This window comes from Lithobates pipiens, unplaced genomic scaffold (genome assembly GCF_037356315.1).
Source record: "Lithobates pipiens isolate NorthernLeopardFrog02 unplaced genomic scaffold, aLitPip1_a1.2 Scaffold_8, whole genome shotgun sequence".
NCBI classification, from domain to species: Eukaryota; Metazoa; Chordata; class Amphibia; order Anura; family Ranidae; genus Lithobates; species Lithobates pipiens.
In genome coordinates this window covers 543,517,475-543,533,848 of record NW_027507903.1, presented here as the reverse complement: position 1 = coordinate 543,533,848, position 16,374 = coordinate 543,517,475, and the positions used below count along the sequence as shown (strand labels likewise).

General features: G+C 42.3%; 1 protein-coding gene across 1 annotated transcript in view; it reads right to left on the bottom strand.

Annotated features, from left to right (window-relative positions):
- Window positions 1-16,374, bottom strand: part of DOCK5 (dedicator of cytokinesis 5) — a 208,530-nt gene that overhangs the window by 62,816 nt on the left and 129,340 nt on the right. Inside the window, exons 7-17 of the mRNA XM_077469742.1 lie at window positions 16,215-16,350; window positions 15,973-16,130; window positions 15,539-15,620; window positions 12,096-12,225; window positions 11,058-11,130; window positions 10,830-10,972; window positions 7,105-7,230; window positions 6,878-7,002; window positions 6,666-6,764; window positions 1,093-1,165; window positions 276-379 (exon numbers count right to left, since the gene is read on the bottom strand). Coding sequence (XP_077325868.1) covers window positions 276-379; window positions 1,093-1,165; window positions 6,666-6,764; window positions 6,878-7,002; window positions 7,105-7,230; window positions 10,830-10,972; window positions 11,058-11,130; window positions 12,096-12,225; window positions 15,539-15,620; window positions 15,973-16,130; window positions 16,215-16,350 — 1,249 coding nt within the window. The remainder of the gene's footprint in view (window positions 1-275; window positions 380-1,092; window positions 1,166-6,665; window positions 6,765-6,877; window positions 7,003-7,104; window positions 7,231-10,829; window positions 10,973-11,057; window positions 11,131-12,095; window positions 12,226-15,538; window positions 15,621-15,972; window positions 16,131-16,214; window positions 16,351-16,374) is intronic.

Sequence of the window (16,374 nt, the reverse complement as noted above, 5' to 3'; positions counted from 1 at the left end):
CTCAAACATAAGATTTCAAGCGGTCAAGCTTTGTGAAACATTTATTTGTATTGTCCAACCTGACACAACAGGGGATATTTACTAAAACTGGAGCACACAGAATCTGGTGCTGTTGTGCATAATAACCAATTATCTTCTAGGGTTTATTGTCAAGGCTTAATTGAACAAGCTATATGTTAGAAGCTGATTCGTTATCACCCACAGCTGCACCAGATTCTGGGTGCACTGGTTTTTGTAAATTTCCCCCAACTTGTCGGTACATTAATGATTGTTACCTTATAAATGATGAGGTCATGAATACCGTCTCTCAGTGTTGTGCCATTGTGGTTCATTAGTCTGACAAAAGCCACTCCAAACACCTTCTCTGATTTGTCACGAGCTGGAGTAAAAGGACATAGAAGAGTTTATATCAATGATGTGATGCACAAGCCTCATACAGTACACCAAAGACTTTTTTTTGCTTCCCTGACTGAGCCAAATCAGCCATCATTTGTGTCTCAAATGCTCTCAGCCCAGACGCTGCAGCTCAAAGTGGGAGGGTTTAAGTAGCAGAAGAAGATCATTCAATCCAGAAAACAGTAGGCTGGCAAGGTGTGGCAAGGTGCTGTTTGACAAGTTACAAGCTTGTGAATTAGCAGTCAAAATGCTGATGGTGACATGCCCTACAACATTTTTTCATTCCACTGTAGTACAATCAGGAACAGCCTACATGAACGTAGCATGCAAGTGTTCTGAATCTAGAAGCAGTGCAACGCTGCTGTCATACCATCACAAGAATCTGCCTTAGGTAGACTTCACTGGATCAGCAGGTATTTGTGAGACTTTGCAGGGAAAAACTGTAAGTGCCAATGCACTTATAATAAAGTGCTGCAGCACTTTTTTTTTGTTTAATGAAAGGCCAGAGTTCTAATTTATTAATAGGTGAACATCATAATGTATGCTGGGATGTTTTGGAGATACAGTCATTTATTTACAGTCCATATGTTACTAACAGTCCCAATACCAAATGAGATTTCTGGGTCGATTTAAGCACAATAGCAGCCTATAACATACTTTACTGAAGCAAAGAGTTAGCAGAAAAGAGATGCTTACATTCCTGAGATGAGCGGTGCCGAAATGAGAAGCGAAGGTGACAGCGGCTGACATCCTCTATTGGTATGGAGACCTGTGTACACAAGAGTGAAAAAAGAATGAAAAAATTTGGGGAAAAAAATAACAAAAATTAAGCCTGCAAGTCAAATGACTTTAATAAGGGACTGTCAAATATTCTACAACAACCAATCAATAAACTGTATTTCAATACTTGTGGCTACATTACATTATTGAATGCTGTATGTAACCAACCGCATAGGCAAAATTAATAAAAAAAAACTTTAGGACTGACTTGAAGTGGAACTTCACTCCACAATTAGACTTTAAGTCCCTGAGACCAATTGTAGGTGAAAAGTGCATAGTCCTGTGTCAGTCTCTAGACCATCATTTTTCAACCTTTTCAACATAGCACATTACCAAACTTGTTACATTGCCTACTCAAGGAATAGTATAAAATACACTTAAAATGTAATCTAAGGAGCAGTGATGTTTTGGCGGTATATCTGATGAGTGTCCATAACATATGCAAATTCTGGAAATGAACATTAATGATAATGATGACAGTCTATGGTACATGCCTCCAATTCACTATCTATGGGGGAGACTTTTTAAAATATGGGATTTCTCATTTAGCAGGAAAAATTCATTGAATTACATATGCACATTAGGGAGAGGCTCAGCAAGTCTGAAGTAATGGTTACAAGCAGGACCAGCCATTATTATGTAGGCAAGACAACAGTTCCAGAAACACCATTTCTTAAAGTATGCAAAGAGAGCTGTATGGTGACACAAGTAACTCCCTCTTTATTGTTGTCATCACCTGTCCCAAAGCACAAGCTGCTCTAAAGCTATGTATGATACTGTGCAAAATATGGATTTACTGCTAAATAAGAGTGCAGTCTAAATATTTATGGGGGCCAAGCTAATCTTTGGGCGGTTGTTGTTTGAAGCCTGGAGCAGGAGTTGATTTGGTCATGGGTCCCATCATGCAGGAGGAGTCCCAAGCAGTCTGCTGGAACATTGCTAGAGGGTCATTGAGGTCCTAGCTGCAGCATAGCTGAGGTGCCTATTTCAAAGATAGGACTGGAATTTTGGTGTGAAGAGCACTCAATGGAAGTTGGAGGGTGTCCAGCTGTCTTATACTACTGTGAGTTATATCTCGCTCCCTGAAGAGTGCGCAATGGATATCGGAAGAAGGCAACCGATCATCCTATGGCATTGTGAGTAGGGACCTGAATTCAGAGCCTTACTGACTACGTGCAGTTTAATCCCATTTCTAGAAGGCCCTAGTATCCGCTCTCTCTAAAGTGGCCTTTCAAGACCATGACTCCATGCTATCTTTCTTGGCCTTCATCACATGTCATCCGTCACCCTATCCAAATTTCATTCAGCAAATAAAGCAAAAACTTTAGACTACTTATTAAGCACAAGAGAGTGGAAATGCTGTTTGCCTGACTGTCTCTGCACCAATCTCTGGAAAAGAACCAGTAAGGCCTCATGCACACGAGACGCAGATGAAACCTCTGTTAAAAAAAAGCTGAAACGCGCGTTTAGAAACGCGCGTTTTGCCGCGTTTGCATGCCGCGTTTAGACGCGTTTAGACGCGTTGAGACGCGTTTGCGTTTAAACGCGTTTATAAAGATATCATGTAGACCCTCCCCAAGCTCTCAAAGCATTTTTTTTAACTATTTCTGCTATTTTGATCAGAGTGAGCAGCAGCAGCATAGAGAGCAGTTGTACACTTGCATTTGCCGTGTCACTTGCCACGGCACCTGCCACAAGTTGTGGATTGTCCACTTGCCACGTCACTTGCCACAAGTTGGGGATTGTCCACTTGCCACATCACCTGCCACGTCACCTGCCACAAATTGTGGATTGTCCACTTGCCACGTCACTTGCCACATCACCTGCCACGTCACTTGCCACGAGATGTGAATTGTCCACTTTCCACGTCATCTGCCATGCCACCTGCCACAAGCTGTGGATTGTCCACTTGCCACGTGACTTGCCACATCACCTGCCACGTCACTTGCCACAAGTTGGGGATTGTCCACTTGCCACATCACCTGCCACGTCACCTGCCACAAATTGTGGATTGTCCACTTGCCACGTCACTTGCCACATCACCTGCCACGTCACTTGCCACGAGATGTGAATTGTCCACTTTCCACGTCATCTGCCATGCCACCTGCCACAAGCTGTGGATTGTCCACTTGCCACGTCACCAGTCACATCACCTGCCACAAGTTGTGGATTGTCCACTTGCCACGTCCCTTGCCACGTCCCCTGCCACGTCACCTGCCACAAGTGGATTGTCCACTTGCCACATCACTTGCCACATCACCTGCCACAAGTTGTGGATTGTCCACTTGCCACGTCACTTGCCACAAGCTGTGGATTGTCCACTTGCCACATCACTTGCCACGTCACCTGCCACGTCACTTGCCACGTCACCTGCCACAAGTTGTGGATTGTCCACTTGCCACGTCACTTGCCACAAGCTGTGGATTGTCCACTTGCCACATCACTTGCCACGTCACCTGCCACGTCATTTGCCACGTCACCTGCCACAAGTTGTGGATTGTCCACTTGCCACGTCACTTGCCACATCACTTGCCACATCACCTGCCACGTCACTTGCCACGAGATGTGGATTGTCCACTTGCCATGTCACTTGCCACGTCACCTGCCACGTCACTTGCCACGTCAGCTGCCACGTCACTTGCCACAAGATGTGGATTGTCCACTTGCCATGTCACTTGCCATGTCACCTGCCACGTCACTTGCCACGTCAGCTGCCACGTCACTTGCTACAAGATGTGGATTGTCCACTTGTCACATCACCTGCCACATCACTTGCCACATCACCTGCCACGTCACCTGCCACAAGTTGTGGATTGTCCACTTGCCACGTCACTTGCCACATCACCTGCCACGTCACTTGCCACAAGATGTGGATTGTCCACTTTCCACGTCACCTGCCATGCCATCTGCCACAAGTTGTGGATTGTCCACTTGCCACACCACTTTCCACGTCACCTGCCACGTCACCTGCCACAAGATGTGGATTGTCCACTTGCCACAAGTTGGGGATTGTCCACTTGCCACATCACCTGCCACGTCACCTGCCACAAATTGTGGATTGTCCACTTGCCACGTCACTTGCCACATCACCTGCCACGTCACTTGCCACGAGATGTGAATTGTCCACTTTCCACGTCATCTGCCATGCCACCTGCCACAAGCTGTGGATTGTCCACTTGCCACGTGACTTGCCACATCACCTGCCACGTCACTTGCCACAAGTTGGGGATTGTCCACTTGCCACATTACCTGTTACGTCACCTGCCACAAATTGTGGATTGTCCACTTGCCACGTCACTTGCCACATCACCTGCCACGTCACTTGCCACGAGATGTGAATTGTCCACTTTCCACGTCATCTGCCATGCCACCTGCCACAAGCTGTGGATTGTCCACTTGCCACGTCACCAGTCACATCACCTGCCACAAGTTGTGGATTGTCCACTTGCCACGTCCCTTGCCACGTCCCCTGCCACGTCACCTGCCACAAGTGGATTGTCCACTTGCCACATCACTTGCCACATCACCTGCCACAAGTTGTGGATTGTCCACTTGCCACGTCACTTGCCACAAGCTGTGGATTGTCCACTTGCCACATCACTTGCCACGTCACCTGCCACGTCACTTGCCACGTCACCTGCCACAAGTTGTGGATTGTCCACTTGCCACGTCACTTGCCACAAGCTGTGGATTGTCCACTTGCCACATCACTTGCCACGTCACCTGCCACGTCACTTGCCACGTCACCTGCCACAAGTTGTGGATTGTCCACTTGCCACGTCACTTGCCACATCACTTGCCACATCACCTGCCACGTCACTTGCCACGAGATGTGGATTGTCCACTTGCCATGTCACTTGCCACGTCACCTGCCACGTCACTTGCCACGTCAGCTGCCACGTCACTTGCCACAAGATGTGGATTGTCCACTTGCCATGTCACTTGCCATGTCACCTGCCACGTCACTTGCCACGTCAGCTGCCACGTCACTTGCTACAAGATGTGGATTGTCCACTTGTCACATCACCTGCCACATCACTTGCCACATCACCTGCCACGTCACCTGCCACAAGTTGTGGATTGTCCACTTGCCACGTCACTTGCCACATCACCTGCCACGTCACTTGCCACAAGATGTGGATTGTCCACTTTCCACGTCACCTGCCATGCCATCTGCCACAAGTTGTGGATTGTCCACTTGCCACACCACTTTCCACGTCACCTGCCACGTCACCTGCCACAAGATGTGGATTGTCCACTTGCCACGTCACCAGCCACATCACCTGCCACAAGTTGTGGATTGTCCACTTGCCACGTCCCTTGCCACGTCCCCTGCCACGTCCCCTGCCACGTCACCTGCCACAAGTGGATTGTCCACTTGCCACATCACTTGCCACATCACCTGCCACAAGTTGTGGATTGTCCACTTGCCACGTCACCTGACACAAGTTGTGGATTGTCCACTCGCCACGTCACTTGCCACATCACCTGCCACAAGTGGATTGTCCACTTGCCACGTCACTTGCCACATCCCCTGCCACAAGTGGATTGTCCACTTGCCACATCACTTGCCACGTCACCTGCCACAAGTTATGGATTGTCCACTTGCCACGTCACATGCCAGTCACCTGCCACAAGTTGTTGATTTTCCACTTGCCACGTCACCTGCCAAGTCACTTGCCGCATCACCTGCCAGGTCACTTGCCACGTCACCTGCCACAAGTTGTCTATTGTCCACTTTCCACGTCACTTGCCACTTCTCCTGCCACGTCACTTGCCACAAGTTGTGGATTGTCCACTTGCCACATCACTTGCCACCTGCCATGTCACTTGCCACAAGTTGTGGATTGTCCACTTGCCACGTCACTTGCCACAAGTTGTGGATTGTCCACTTGCAATTGCAATTGTTTAAAATATTTTTCTAATGGTTTTTCATCATTTGCAATCATTTTTGAGATTTTTAATGTAAAAAAAAAGGTCACCTTTAAAAACGCATATAAACGCAAACGCGGCTAAACGCGGTAGCGGCGTTTTGCCGCGTTTTACCGCGTTTTGCCGCGTTTTGCGTCTGAAACGCAGAAATTTTTGTTTCTGAACGCATTTTTTTGCTTCTGGAAAAACGAGATTAAACGCAACTGCATATAAACGGAAAAAAACGAGACTGTGTGCATGGACACATAGGATAACATTGAATGAGTTCAGGTGCAGTTGAAAAAACTGTCCAACTGCATCTGAACGCGCGTTTAACTGCGTCTCGTGTGCATGAGGCCTAAAGTCTAAGTGGCTCCTGCTGGGGTAGTGCTACAAATGTAAATACTGGAATGGGTCTCAAAAAGAGAAATCCCTACACTGTACAACTAGAACCTATTAAAGTTTTTTTTTGTTTGTTTTTTGTTTTCTCGAAAACTTCAAGGTTGAACAAACCTACAAGCCCTATTAAAAAAAAAAAAAAAAAAAAAAAAAAAGTGTAAAGATTATAAATGATTTACCTTTATTGTTTCATACCAACATGGCTGCTTGACTTGGTAATACACAACAGACTTGTATTCTGGCAATCCCTCCTGCCCAGCTCCAGGAGTAATAGCTTTCTGGAATCAATAAACAAACTGTAACAAAGATTTCAGCTCAGAAAGGAAACAGATGATTACAATATGATTTTACAAGACCTGACAGTGACCATTCAAATATAAGACAGTGATACCTCTAACATTGAACCATCTTGGTCATGCACAGACATCATGATTTCCACATTCTTGGGGGTTTTCTTCTTTCCTTTATCAAACTCTCCCTGGATCAGCGTAACATAGATGTCATTACGAACATCTCCTGTAAAAACGCGAAAGAAAACACCATATAACAATTTATGAAGCCAGCTACTAGAATTCTATGGGGCCATTTTATTGACCAGGTATTTTGAAACACACATACCAGGCAGGATAATCTCTGGAAATCCCATTTTCCGGGCCACAGCAGTAGATCGATCCACTAGGTGAGAATATTCCTTCTGTACCTGATTAATATCTCCTGGGAGAAGTTTAAGAGAAATCCACAGCCCTGAGAGGGTAATAAAAATATCAATATCTAATCTTTACTCGAAGAGAATGAAGTTGGAAAAGTGGAGGACTTTCCAATGCTAAGAAGATGCTTCATATATGTACAAGTAAAATTACTATAGGTCATGATTAGTTGTTCCAGGTAAAGCATTATATATATATGTTTTGTGCATTAGTACTTATAGTTCTATATTTTTTGTTTTTTATTCTGTTTATTGATCACATATCAGTTGAACAACATTTCAAAAAGTCAGTCAGTGGAAAGAGCAATTGTACCAATAAGCTAACATTTAAAGAGGAAGTAAACCCTGATGGGTTTACTTCCTCTTTCATTCCCTGCAAAGGCAAAGCATAATGGACTACTATGCATCGCATAGTAGCCCATTATGTGTCACTTACCTGACACAGGAGCCAGCGAAGTCGCCGCTGTCCCCTGAAGTCCGCCGCATCCATCTTGCTGGTGGCGTCTCGCAGCTCCGCCGCTGTCATTCGGCGAAGCCGCGATGACGTCACTCCCGCGCATGCGCACGGGAGTCGACACACGCGGCAGCTCCATTTTTGGAAATGCCGCGCTCAGTGCGCCTGCGCGCCGCTGTCTACGGCGCATGCGCCGTAGACAGCGGTGCCCGTTTTCGGGCAAATATCTCCTAAACCATATAGGTTTAGGAGATATTGCTTGGACCTACAGGTAAGCCTTAATTTAGGCTTACCTGTAGGTCAAAGTGGTTTGTAAGGGTTTACAACCACTTTAAAGCATATCACTGTCTTGCGTGATTTTTTTCTCATACATCCATAAACAAAACAGAATATAGGGCATAATACAGATTGCCACATTCCTCATACTGGTAACTTGCTTCAAGGGGTCTCAACTAGAAAAGAGGGTAGAATTACACAATGCATCCCAGATTTTCTGGAAGTTAAGAGGGCAGTTTCTATTTCCATAAATAACCTTTTCATAATGGAGTATTTGGTTGACTAGAAATAACCAATGAGCTATTGTAGACGTGAAAAGCTGCAGTCACTTGACGGCTATTGCTTTCCATGCCAGAAATAGTGATTCTCTCAAATTCTAGTGTAGTGTCACTAGAGTTCCTCATCTAACAAACTGAATAAGCATATCTCAGGAATATATTGGGCTGGAATAGATATAAAGATAGATAGATAAAATAGATCTAAAGATAGATAAAAATTTAGCAAATACAGTAAGTCATCTGTTTCCAGAAAGTCCATCTGTGATTGGGTGCACCACAAACAGTATGCAGTAGCAATGCGTCAGATTTAATACAGACTGGGAAAAGGTACGTTTGGTGAGTGACATACAACTGTATGAGTTTATTTATTGTCTGAGACACCGATAAGTGAAAAGAACAAAGGCCATCCCATTTTAGGTACAATGAGTTTTTGATATACTTTAAATATATCCCATTCATCCCAATAAAAGGTGCACTTTGTTGATATCCTCATTAAAGATAAAGCAAGCAGGACTATTGCACATAAACGCTGAGGTGTTAAATGATTCTTAGCCTCTCCTTCATGACTGGCAGTGTTGTGCTTTTCAAATCTCCCTACTGCTCATGCTATTGATGAACAAGAGTTCTATCAAGATACATCTCCCATAAACCTTGTGTAAAAAGATATTACATGGATAGGTTTGTGAAACTTTTTAGGGGTAGAGACCTGGAAAGTTCTCTTGGAGGGGACTCTGGAATGGGGCATGTCCTGGCCAAGCACTCCGTGACAGATGTCCTAGAGGTCCCGGGTGGAATAAACAAAGACCACTGTCGTATTGAATAGGCAGTGCTATTGTAATGATGCCATTTGTTTGCCCTAATAAAACCCAAATTGATATGTATATAGATCTAGAGTTATCACAAGATCCGGAATTTATTTTTTGTGCTTTTGTTTCCAACCTCTGATATCCAGGTAATTTGATTGTTTTTTGAAAGTATCTATGCCATCCTTCTGCAACTTCAACATATCTCCACTGCAGGGTCTTCGCCATAAAACAGTTATAAAGGAGCAACACTAAATGTGATTAAAAAAAGCTATGAGATAATGGTAACCATTGAAGCATTACCCCTTACCTATGCCCTTCTGGAATAGCTGGTATAGGGATCCTGTTTAGATTGGCATTAAAACAGGGGTACTTGTCAGGAAGTTCTGTCACTTGGCAAGATCCTACAAATGCCAGCCAGAGAGTGTTCTAAAATGCATGCCAAATTTTATCTAACAGCAATCTGATCATAGCTTTAGCAAAGATTGTATAGTGGTATCACTATTTTGTGTAGCACCACCCCTTCTAGACAGGGTATAGTGATATTCGCATTGAACTTGCCCTTGGTTTTAGAACATTCGATATCGATCGTTCATTTGGTCTATTCCTATATTTATATTTACTTTTATTTTTGATATCTATGCATTGTATCATAGGAGAAGACCTAAGTAGACACATCCAATAATGAGATATTTGCAATCTTTCTATTATGAAACCTTTTTTGGGATGTGTAATTTTTAGGGAATATTTTTTGTGTGTTTTTCTCTGGTGGGTTTGACATTCAATGAGCCCATGTATTGGCATGCACACACATTGAGAGTTTGTTTCTTTCTCTCCTTTTTTTTTGTGAGTCTGCCAATGCGTGTGAAAAAATATATAACATTTTTTTTACATACAAAATGAAAAATGTTTTTACTTATGTCATTTGATTTATCATGTCATTCATTTATTACCATTATGTATGCTTTCAACGTGTCAGCTTGATTTTGGTGTTTTAGGGGAAAAAGTATTTTTCCTTTCATCCATTTAAATGTTAATCTTCAGACTTTGGATGTTCACAGGTGTTTCCTTAATTGCTATCTTGTCATACACATATTTTATTCATTTGTCTAATTGCTTGTGTGTGTGTATATAGCTCTGTATGTATATTCTGCTCATTAGCTATGACTAAGCACCGTGTTCGGTGTGAAACATGTCAGCGGCTGTGCAGTTAGTCTGTTTACCAGCCTAGATGCTATGATTTTAATTACATTTTTGAAATAAAGTTGAATAATTTGGAGTGCGGCTATCCAGCTACATCTTTTCTACTTCTAGACAGGGATATGGAACTTAATTGAGCTACCAAAAAAAAAACAATTAGGCTATCATAGTTTTAGGCTTAAAGAGACCCTTTCACTTTAAGAAAACGGAATGCTACTGGCAGAAAGGAAATGCAGACATACAGGTAATTGTACATAACTGCAGCAGGTTTCAGTTTTCACAGGTTCAAATTAATGCTGGGCTGTTTTGATAAGACAACAATTTGACAATTTTAGTTAGTGTGAGAGTGTGCCGCTAAGCTCATATGGTGCTCTGACTCATTGTCCAATCACAATATGTGGAAGAACGGTGGGGACAGCAAAGTTTAGGCACTATAAATACTGAAGATGGCTTGGATCAGAAGACCTTGGCATTTTAGTGAAGCAGAAGGTATTTAAAACTGCAACAGGTATATGCAAGCACCCCTGTGTCCAAAACCTTCATACTTATGAGCAGCTTGCCGTAATCTTAAAGTGACAGCATCTCTAGAAGTTTGCATTAGTCTCCTCCATGAAACGGTGCAATACCTTGTCCCTTGTGGTTGACCTCTTTGGCTGCAATCACCTTGTTGTAGATGCTGGGGAGAGGCTCGTTCTCAGCTAATACCCGTGATGAGCTCAGAGGAGACATAATGAGCTGCCGCTGGCTGATGTAAGTTTCTTTGGCCATCCTGAGATGCAAGTAATGTTCAGAGATCAGTATCCTGATAAATGACTTGTGATTTTTTTCTGTTATGACACAAAGTGGCAACTTACGGATGAAAAGGTATAAAATGTTGTTTCTCCTCATCGTCCACCTTCCCATGTATAACATCAGATATGTCCATCACTGTAACAGATACATAATAATTAGATTTACTTGCCACAAAAAAGCAGATTAAATTCCTTTAGAAAGTACCTCCACTTATATGATCAAAAGTATTTGTATTATCCATTTCTCCTCCTCAACAAGTACTTATTACCCATCTCTGGTCAATAATAACTAATAGGTACCTTTCACAAAGATTGGTTACATTATAAAATATGACAAGTAGAAAAAATGTAAATACATTTTTGGGGGAAAATAGAATCATTGTCAAATGTCCCGCCAGCAAAAAAAAAAAAAAATCAGCTTTTAAAAAAAACCTCCTCAAAATACTAACCAAAAGTGGAACTTCGCTAATTTGTCTCCTCTCAACCTCCGGTGCCACAGTTGGCACCTCTTTGACAGGTATCCTTTCCCACTTTCGGGAATCCAGGTCTTGGCCCGTGACATCACCACGGCCCCCCCCCCCTCCTCTCCCAGTCGCCAGGCCAGTAGGAGAGAGGAGCGGGGCCTTGCACATGCACAGTAGGGTCCCGGCATGAAGCCATAACAGCTGATGGAAACATTAGCTGGGTGCTGACATCGCTGGACTCCAAGACAAGTAAGTGTCCTATTGTTAAAAGCCAGCAGCTGCAGTATGTGTAGCTGCTGGTTTTAAATTTTTTTCTTTTTAGACGAAACGCTGCTTTAAATACTTTACTAAGCTCTCCTCTCTAACTTGTGCTAAGCAGGTTAGCTACCACCAAGTAAAGCAGATCTGTGGCAATATACAAAAATATCTATACTGATCACATCCTTCTCACAGAACCTATATTAAAATGTCACTGGCCATAAGCAAAGTGTATTTGTAATACTGTATCCTCAAAAATAAAGTTGATAGAAAATCTGAAAAAGCTTGCTAAAATCTTCGCTATGTTCACAGTTGAACTAGTCAGGTTGAAGATGGAGTCCTAAATTATACATATTACAAAAGCCATCAGTGATATTACCTGCAACACCAAAAGGCCTTCGGAGGCCAAACGTGTGTTTTTTCCCATCCTTGAGCTCCATGTGTCCCACACGCACTATCTGGCACACCAGGCTGATCCGGGGACGAATCAGATCCAGGCTACTGAGGTCCTGAAGAGGAGAGAGGTCAAAACTAGAATGAAGAAACAAAATAGAAGTGGTTCAAGATCAGCAAGGAGAGTGTCAGAAACGTAAAGAATGAAAAAAGACAGAGACTACAATGGTCCATAATGTTAAAGAAGAGCACTAAGGAAACCAAAAAAAAAAAGGAAGAGTCGAAAAAAGAAATCACATCTTGAAGACCATCATAGTTTGGTGAGAGAATTTAGAACATCGGCAAGAGTGGAACTGATGAATGAGAGAACGAGAGGACAAACAAAGACGGATAGATGAAAAATGGAATGAGGTAGGTAGTGAAAGAAAGAAAGGCAAGTTAGATTATAACAATGTAAGGCACAGAGAACAACACCCAGTGAAAGTTTGGATGGGGTATGTGGAAAAGATAACAGGATGGTGCAATGCAGAAAAAAGAAAAAAGTAAGAACTTGTAAAGGATGGAAGATACAGGAGAATCTCTACTGTTGAAAAATATGTGGTGGATAAGTGAAAGCAGAACTGAAGCAGAAGTTCAAAGAGTTTAAAGTAGATGTAAACCCAATCATTAAAATCTCATATCAACTTTAAAGTGGAACTTCCCTCTTCCAATCAACGTTGATAATTTTTAATCCTTGTGTTGCTAGTATTAGTAAATAGATAGGAAAGTACATCATATTTACTTGTTTTAAACTTTTTTTTTTTTTCCATTTCTTCAGTTACTTCCTGGATCCTCAGCCAAGTACAATTTCCTGCATGCTTGCACTAAGGGCAGATGGATTCAAGGAAGTAAATGCTACATGACTCATTTGTCCTTACTCACGATGGCCATGGCCAGAAATGCTAGAGGGTTGTTTAATAAAGTTATTTCTCAACAAATTAAAGCATGGAGACATGGAAGGATGAGGGAGTTTTCTTTAAATACTAAAACTGAATTAAATAGTGTTTTTGGTTTGTGGTCCTCAGATGTGGTGAAGATCCCCTCTAACAGGTTAATTTTTTGAAAAGGCATTTTGAAAATCTGCAACTTTCATTAAATAAATACTAGGTGATCCTGCCATGAAATTACCTTGTACAGGCACTTCCTGATATAGAATGAAAACACACTGTCCCTCTCTCCCAACTATGCACCTTTGTGTTGTCCGCATGTGACATGGGATAAAATGAAAACAAAAGCTGAACTAACTTTCAGTTAGGGTTTACATCTTCTTTAAACAGGTGAAGAGCCTCAGGAATTCTGAATGAGAAGGGGAATAAACAATGAGGGCTGGGAAAGAAAGGAATAACCAGGACCAATGAGAAGTAATCCAAAAAGGCACAATATTAACATGGCCATTTCTCAAAATGAGACTTCTACAGCGAGTATCATGCTGGCCACACAAGGGTAGGTTGTATTTTTTTAAATTCAGCTGACAATTTCCAAAATGATTAGCAAGCAGTAGTTACAATGTTTTTCTAAAATGTAAGGGTTCTTATACCCCATAAAAAAATATCTTAGATTCAGGTATATTTCTGAAGAAAGATACTACTTTACAGTTTGTCATATGTCTAAGGTATTCTGGCAGTAAAATCTCAGCACTCCTAGAGCTCTTTACATGATACAGCCATTATAAAGAGAGTTTTCAAAGGGGCTTAGCTAAACAGGTCAAATCTTTAGACCAGGGACTCCCTCTTATTCTGACCCCTCTCCAGTAAATAATACAACTTGTATTTAGGCAGAATGCACTGTGTGTATTTAAGGAGATCTTCCATACCATGTACACTGGCCATTAACAATTCCCTTGGGTATCTTTGCCTCGGAGGAACCTCTTATAACAGCACCTAATTTGTTATACTGTATAGTGTGCAGCACCAAAGAGGGAAGATACTGGCTAAGACTACAGTGATCCCAGTCCATACCCTGAGTCATCACTTTACAACAGGACTAGTGGGAAGGGGGTCCCAAACCTCTTAGAAGGGAATAAAGTCTAGAAACATGTCAGATAGATCTTATGGCTATAGTTCTCCAAGCGATACAAGAAGCCCAGAAGTACACTAAACTCTAGACTGGAACAAAACATCACTTCTGGGTATACTGGTCCTTCAAACAATCTTCACTTTTGCAAACAAGAGATAATGGCAGAATTTTGGAACAAACGATAAACATTTTTATTGGTCCCAAAAGCAAAGTTTATAATTTTAGATACATTGTGCAGTTACTGCAAGCAATGTATGAATTGTTAAGTTTATCAGTGTACAACTCAAGCCAAGGGTCTTAAAGGTAAAAATGTAAAAAAAAATCCCATAGGGCCCAGTGCCGGGCTTTCCTTCTTCCCCAGTAATCAGCAGGGCCCCAATTCAGTGGGACAAGAACCAAGTGATGATCCAGAAAATGTAAACCTTAACATCTGTAATATTACACTAAGACCAGCCTTGGACATCGTCTGATTTAAATGGCTTTTCAAAGCAGACTGTATGTTCACCCAGTCTGCATCTACAAGACAGGCCATTTCCCTGGCCTGTTACGGTCCATTGTACCCATTCAAACTAGTGTCCCTTTAGAGGTTGCTAGGAGTTACTTAGCTGTGGCTGGTTGACCTCCTATTTTATGTTACCTGCATAGTTCCAAGACCAATGCCATTTGGCAAGGTCAGAAACATGACACAAATGATCTTTTACTTTTGTCTGTAAGGGTGACATTCTGACCAACCACTGTATAGGTGGCATTCTTCCTACTGACTACCCTTATGAGGGGGCATTTTTGTCACTGACCTTCAATGAATTGGTTTTAGTAAGGGTTCCCTGAGACCTGAAAACTTCTTTAGGAGTTCCTCTTGGACAACAAGGTTGAGAAAGGCTGGCCCATAGAAATGCTATAAAATAATTTCTCACAAGTCAGCTGACTTCTGATAGCATTAGCCATCAGAACAATAATCCCTCAAAATAATCCCTCAAAAGTGATTAGTATAGTATAGCGATTAGGCAAATTCCAGTTATTTTGAACAGCAAGGGACTCGATTTATTTTCCAGAGAGTGGTAGGACATGGCTGGGACTTTAGGCAAGGTGGAAAGTGAAAAGCATTCAATGTGAATAGACATTGATGGCACCTCAAGAAGAAACTAGTATAGACTGCAGGAATACACACATAGCAAAAGATAAATGGAGGATGGTGCCTATGAAGTCTATGTCAATAACTCTCTGTACAACTCAAGCCACGTGTGACCAGCATAAGATTGGAATAGAAACCAGAATGAAGTATAATAGAAGTCAGATGATAAAACAAATGAGATCAAAGCTGTTGAGTAACTACAGCATGAGAAGATCAAGTCGGCTAAGGAGGACGCCACTCACTGTGAACACTGCCTGCAGGTTGTTTAACTTCTCTATTTCTTTGGGCATACCGGAACTACTCCAGCGGACAAAGTAATTTTCACTGCAGATAAAGAAATTATACAGAGTTCTTTCAGGAATCTCTACTACATGTAAATACAAAGCTAGAAATAACAGTCCCTTAAAAAAAACACCTCTCACTAGAAATTAAGACAACATCAGTAAATTATATTAAAAGATACTTATACAAAACAGGATGCTTGTGTAAACTTGTCTACTGCAGGCTCTGAAACTTTAAGCAAGGTGCTCATTATATACAAATATCTACAGCAGTTTAGGCTCCAGGTCTGCATTCCACAATGCGATGCCTAGGGAATATGAAAGGTTTCCTGGTACATTTTTAATGCAGGGGACAGACCCAAGAGATTACTATGCACGTTCAACACTAGTCTCACCTGATGAAATGGGATATGTCTGGGTCATACAGACACATGAGGAGCTCTGCATCTTCTGCCATGTTACACACAAAGTTCTTCAAGTTTACATATAAGGTGTATGTATGAGCTACATGGAGCATGGCTGGAGTGCAGATATCAAGAGGCTGCAGCTGAGACTGAGAAAGAATAGAGACAAGCAACTGGGTGAGTAACAAGGATCTTTAAATATGACCTTTAGAATATGATGCCAAGAACTCCACCTTTTCCTCCTGAATCCTCTCATCAATCCGCCTTGATGCCATCTCATGGTAGCGGAACAAGGTAATTACACTGGTGTCATCAGGATCTAGAATGATTCCATTTTCATCTCTAACCACAAGGTCCAAACCCAGTACTCTGCCAGGTGAGCATCAAAAAAGC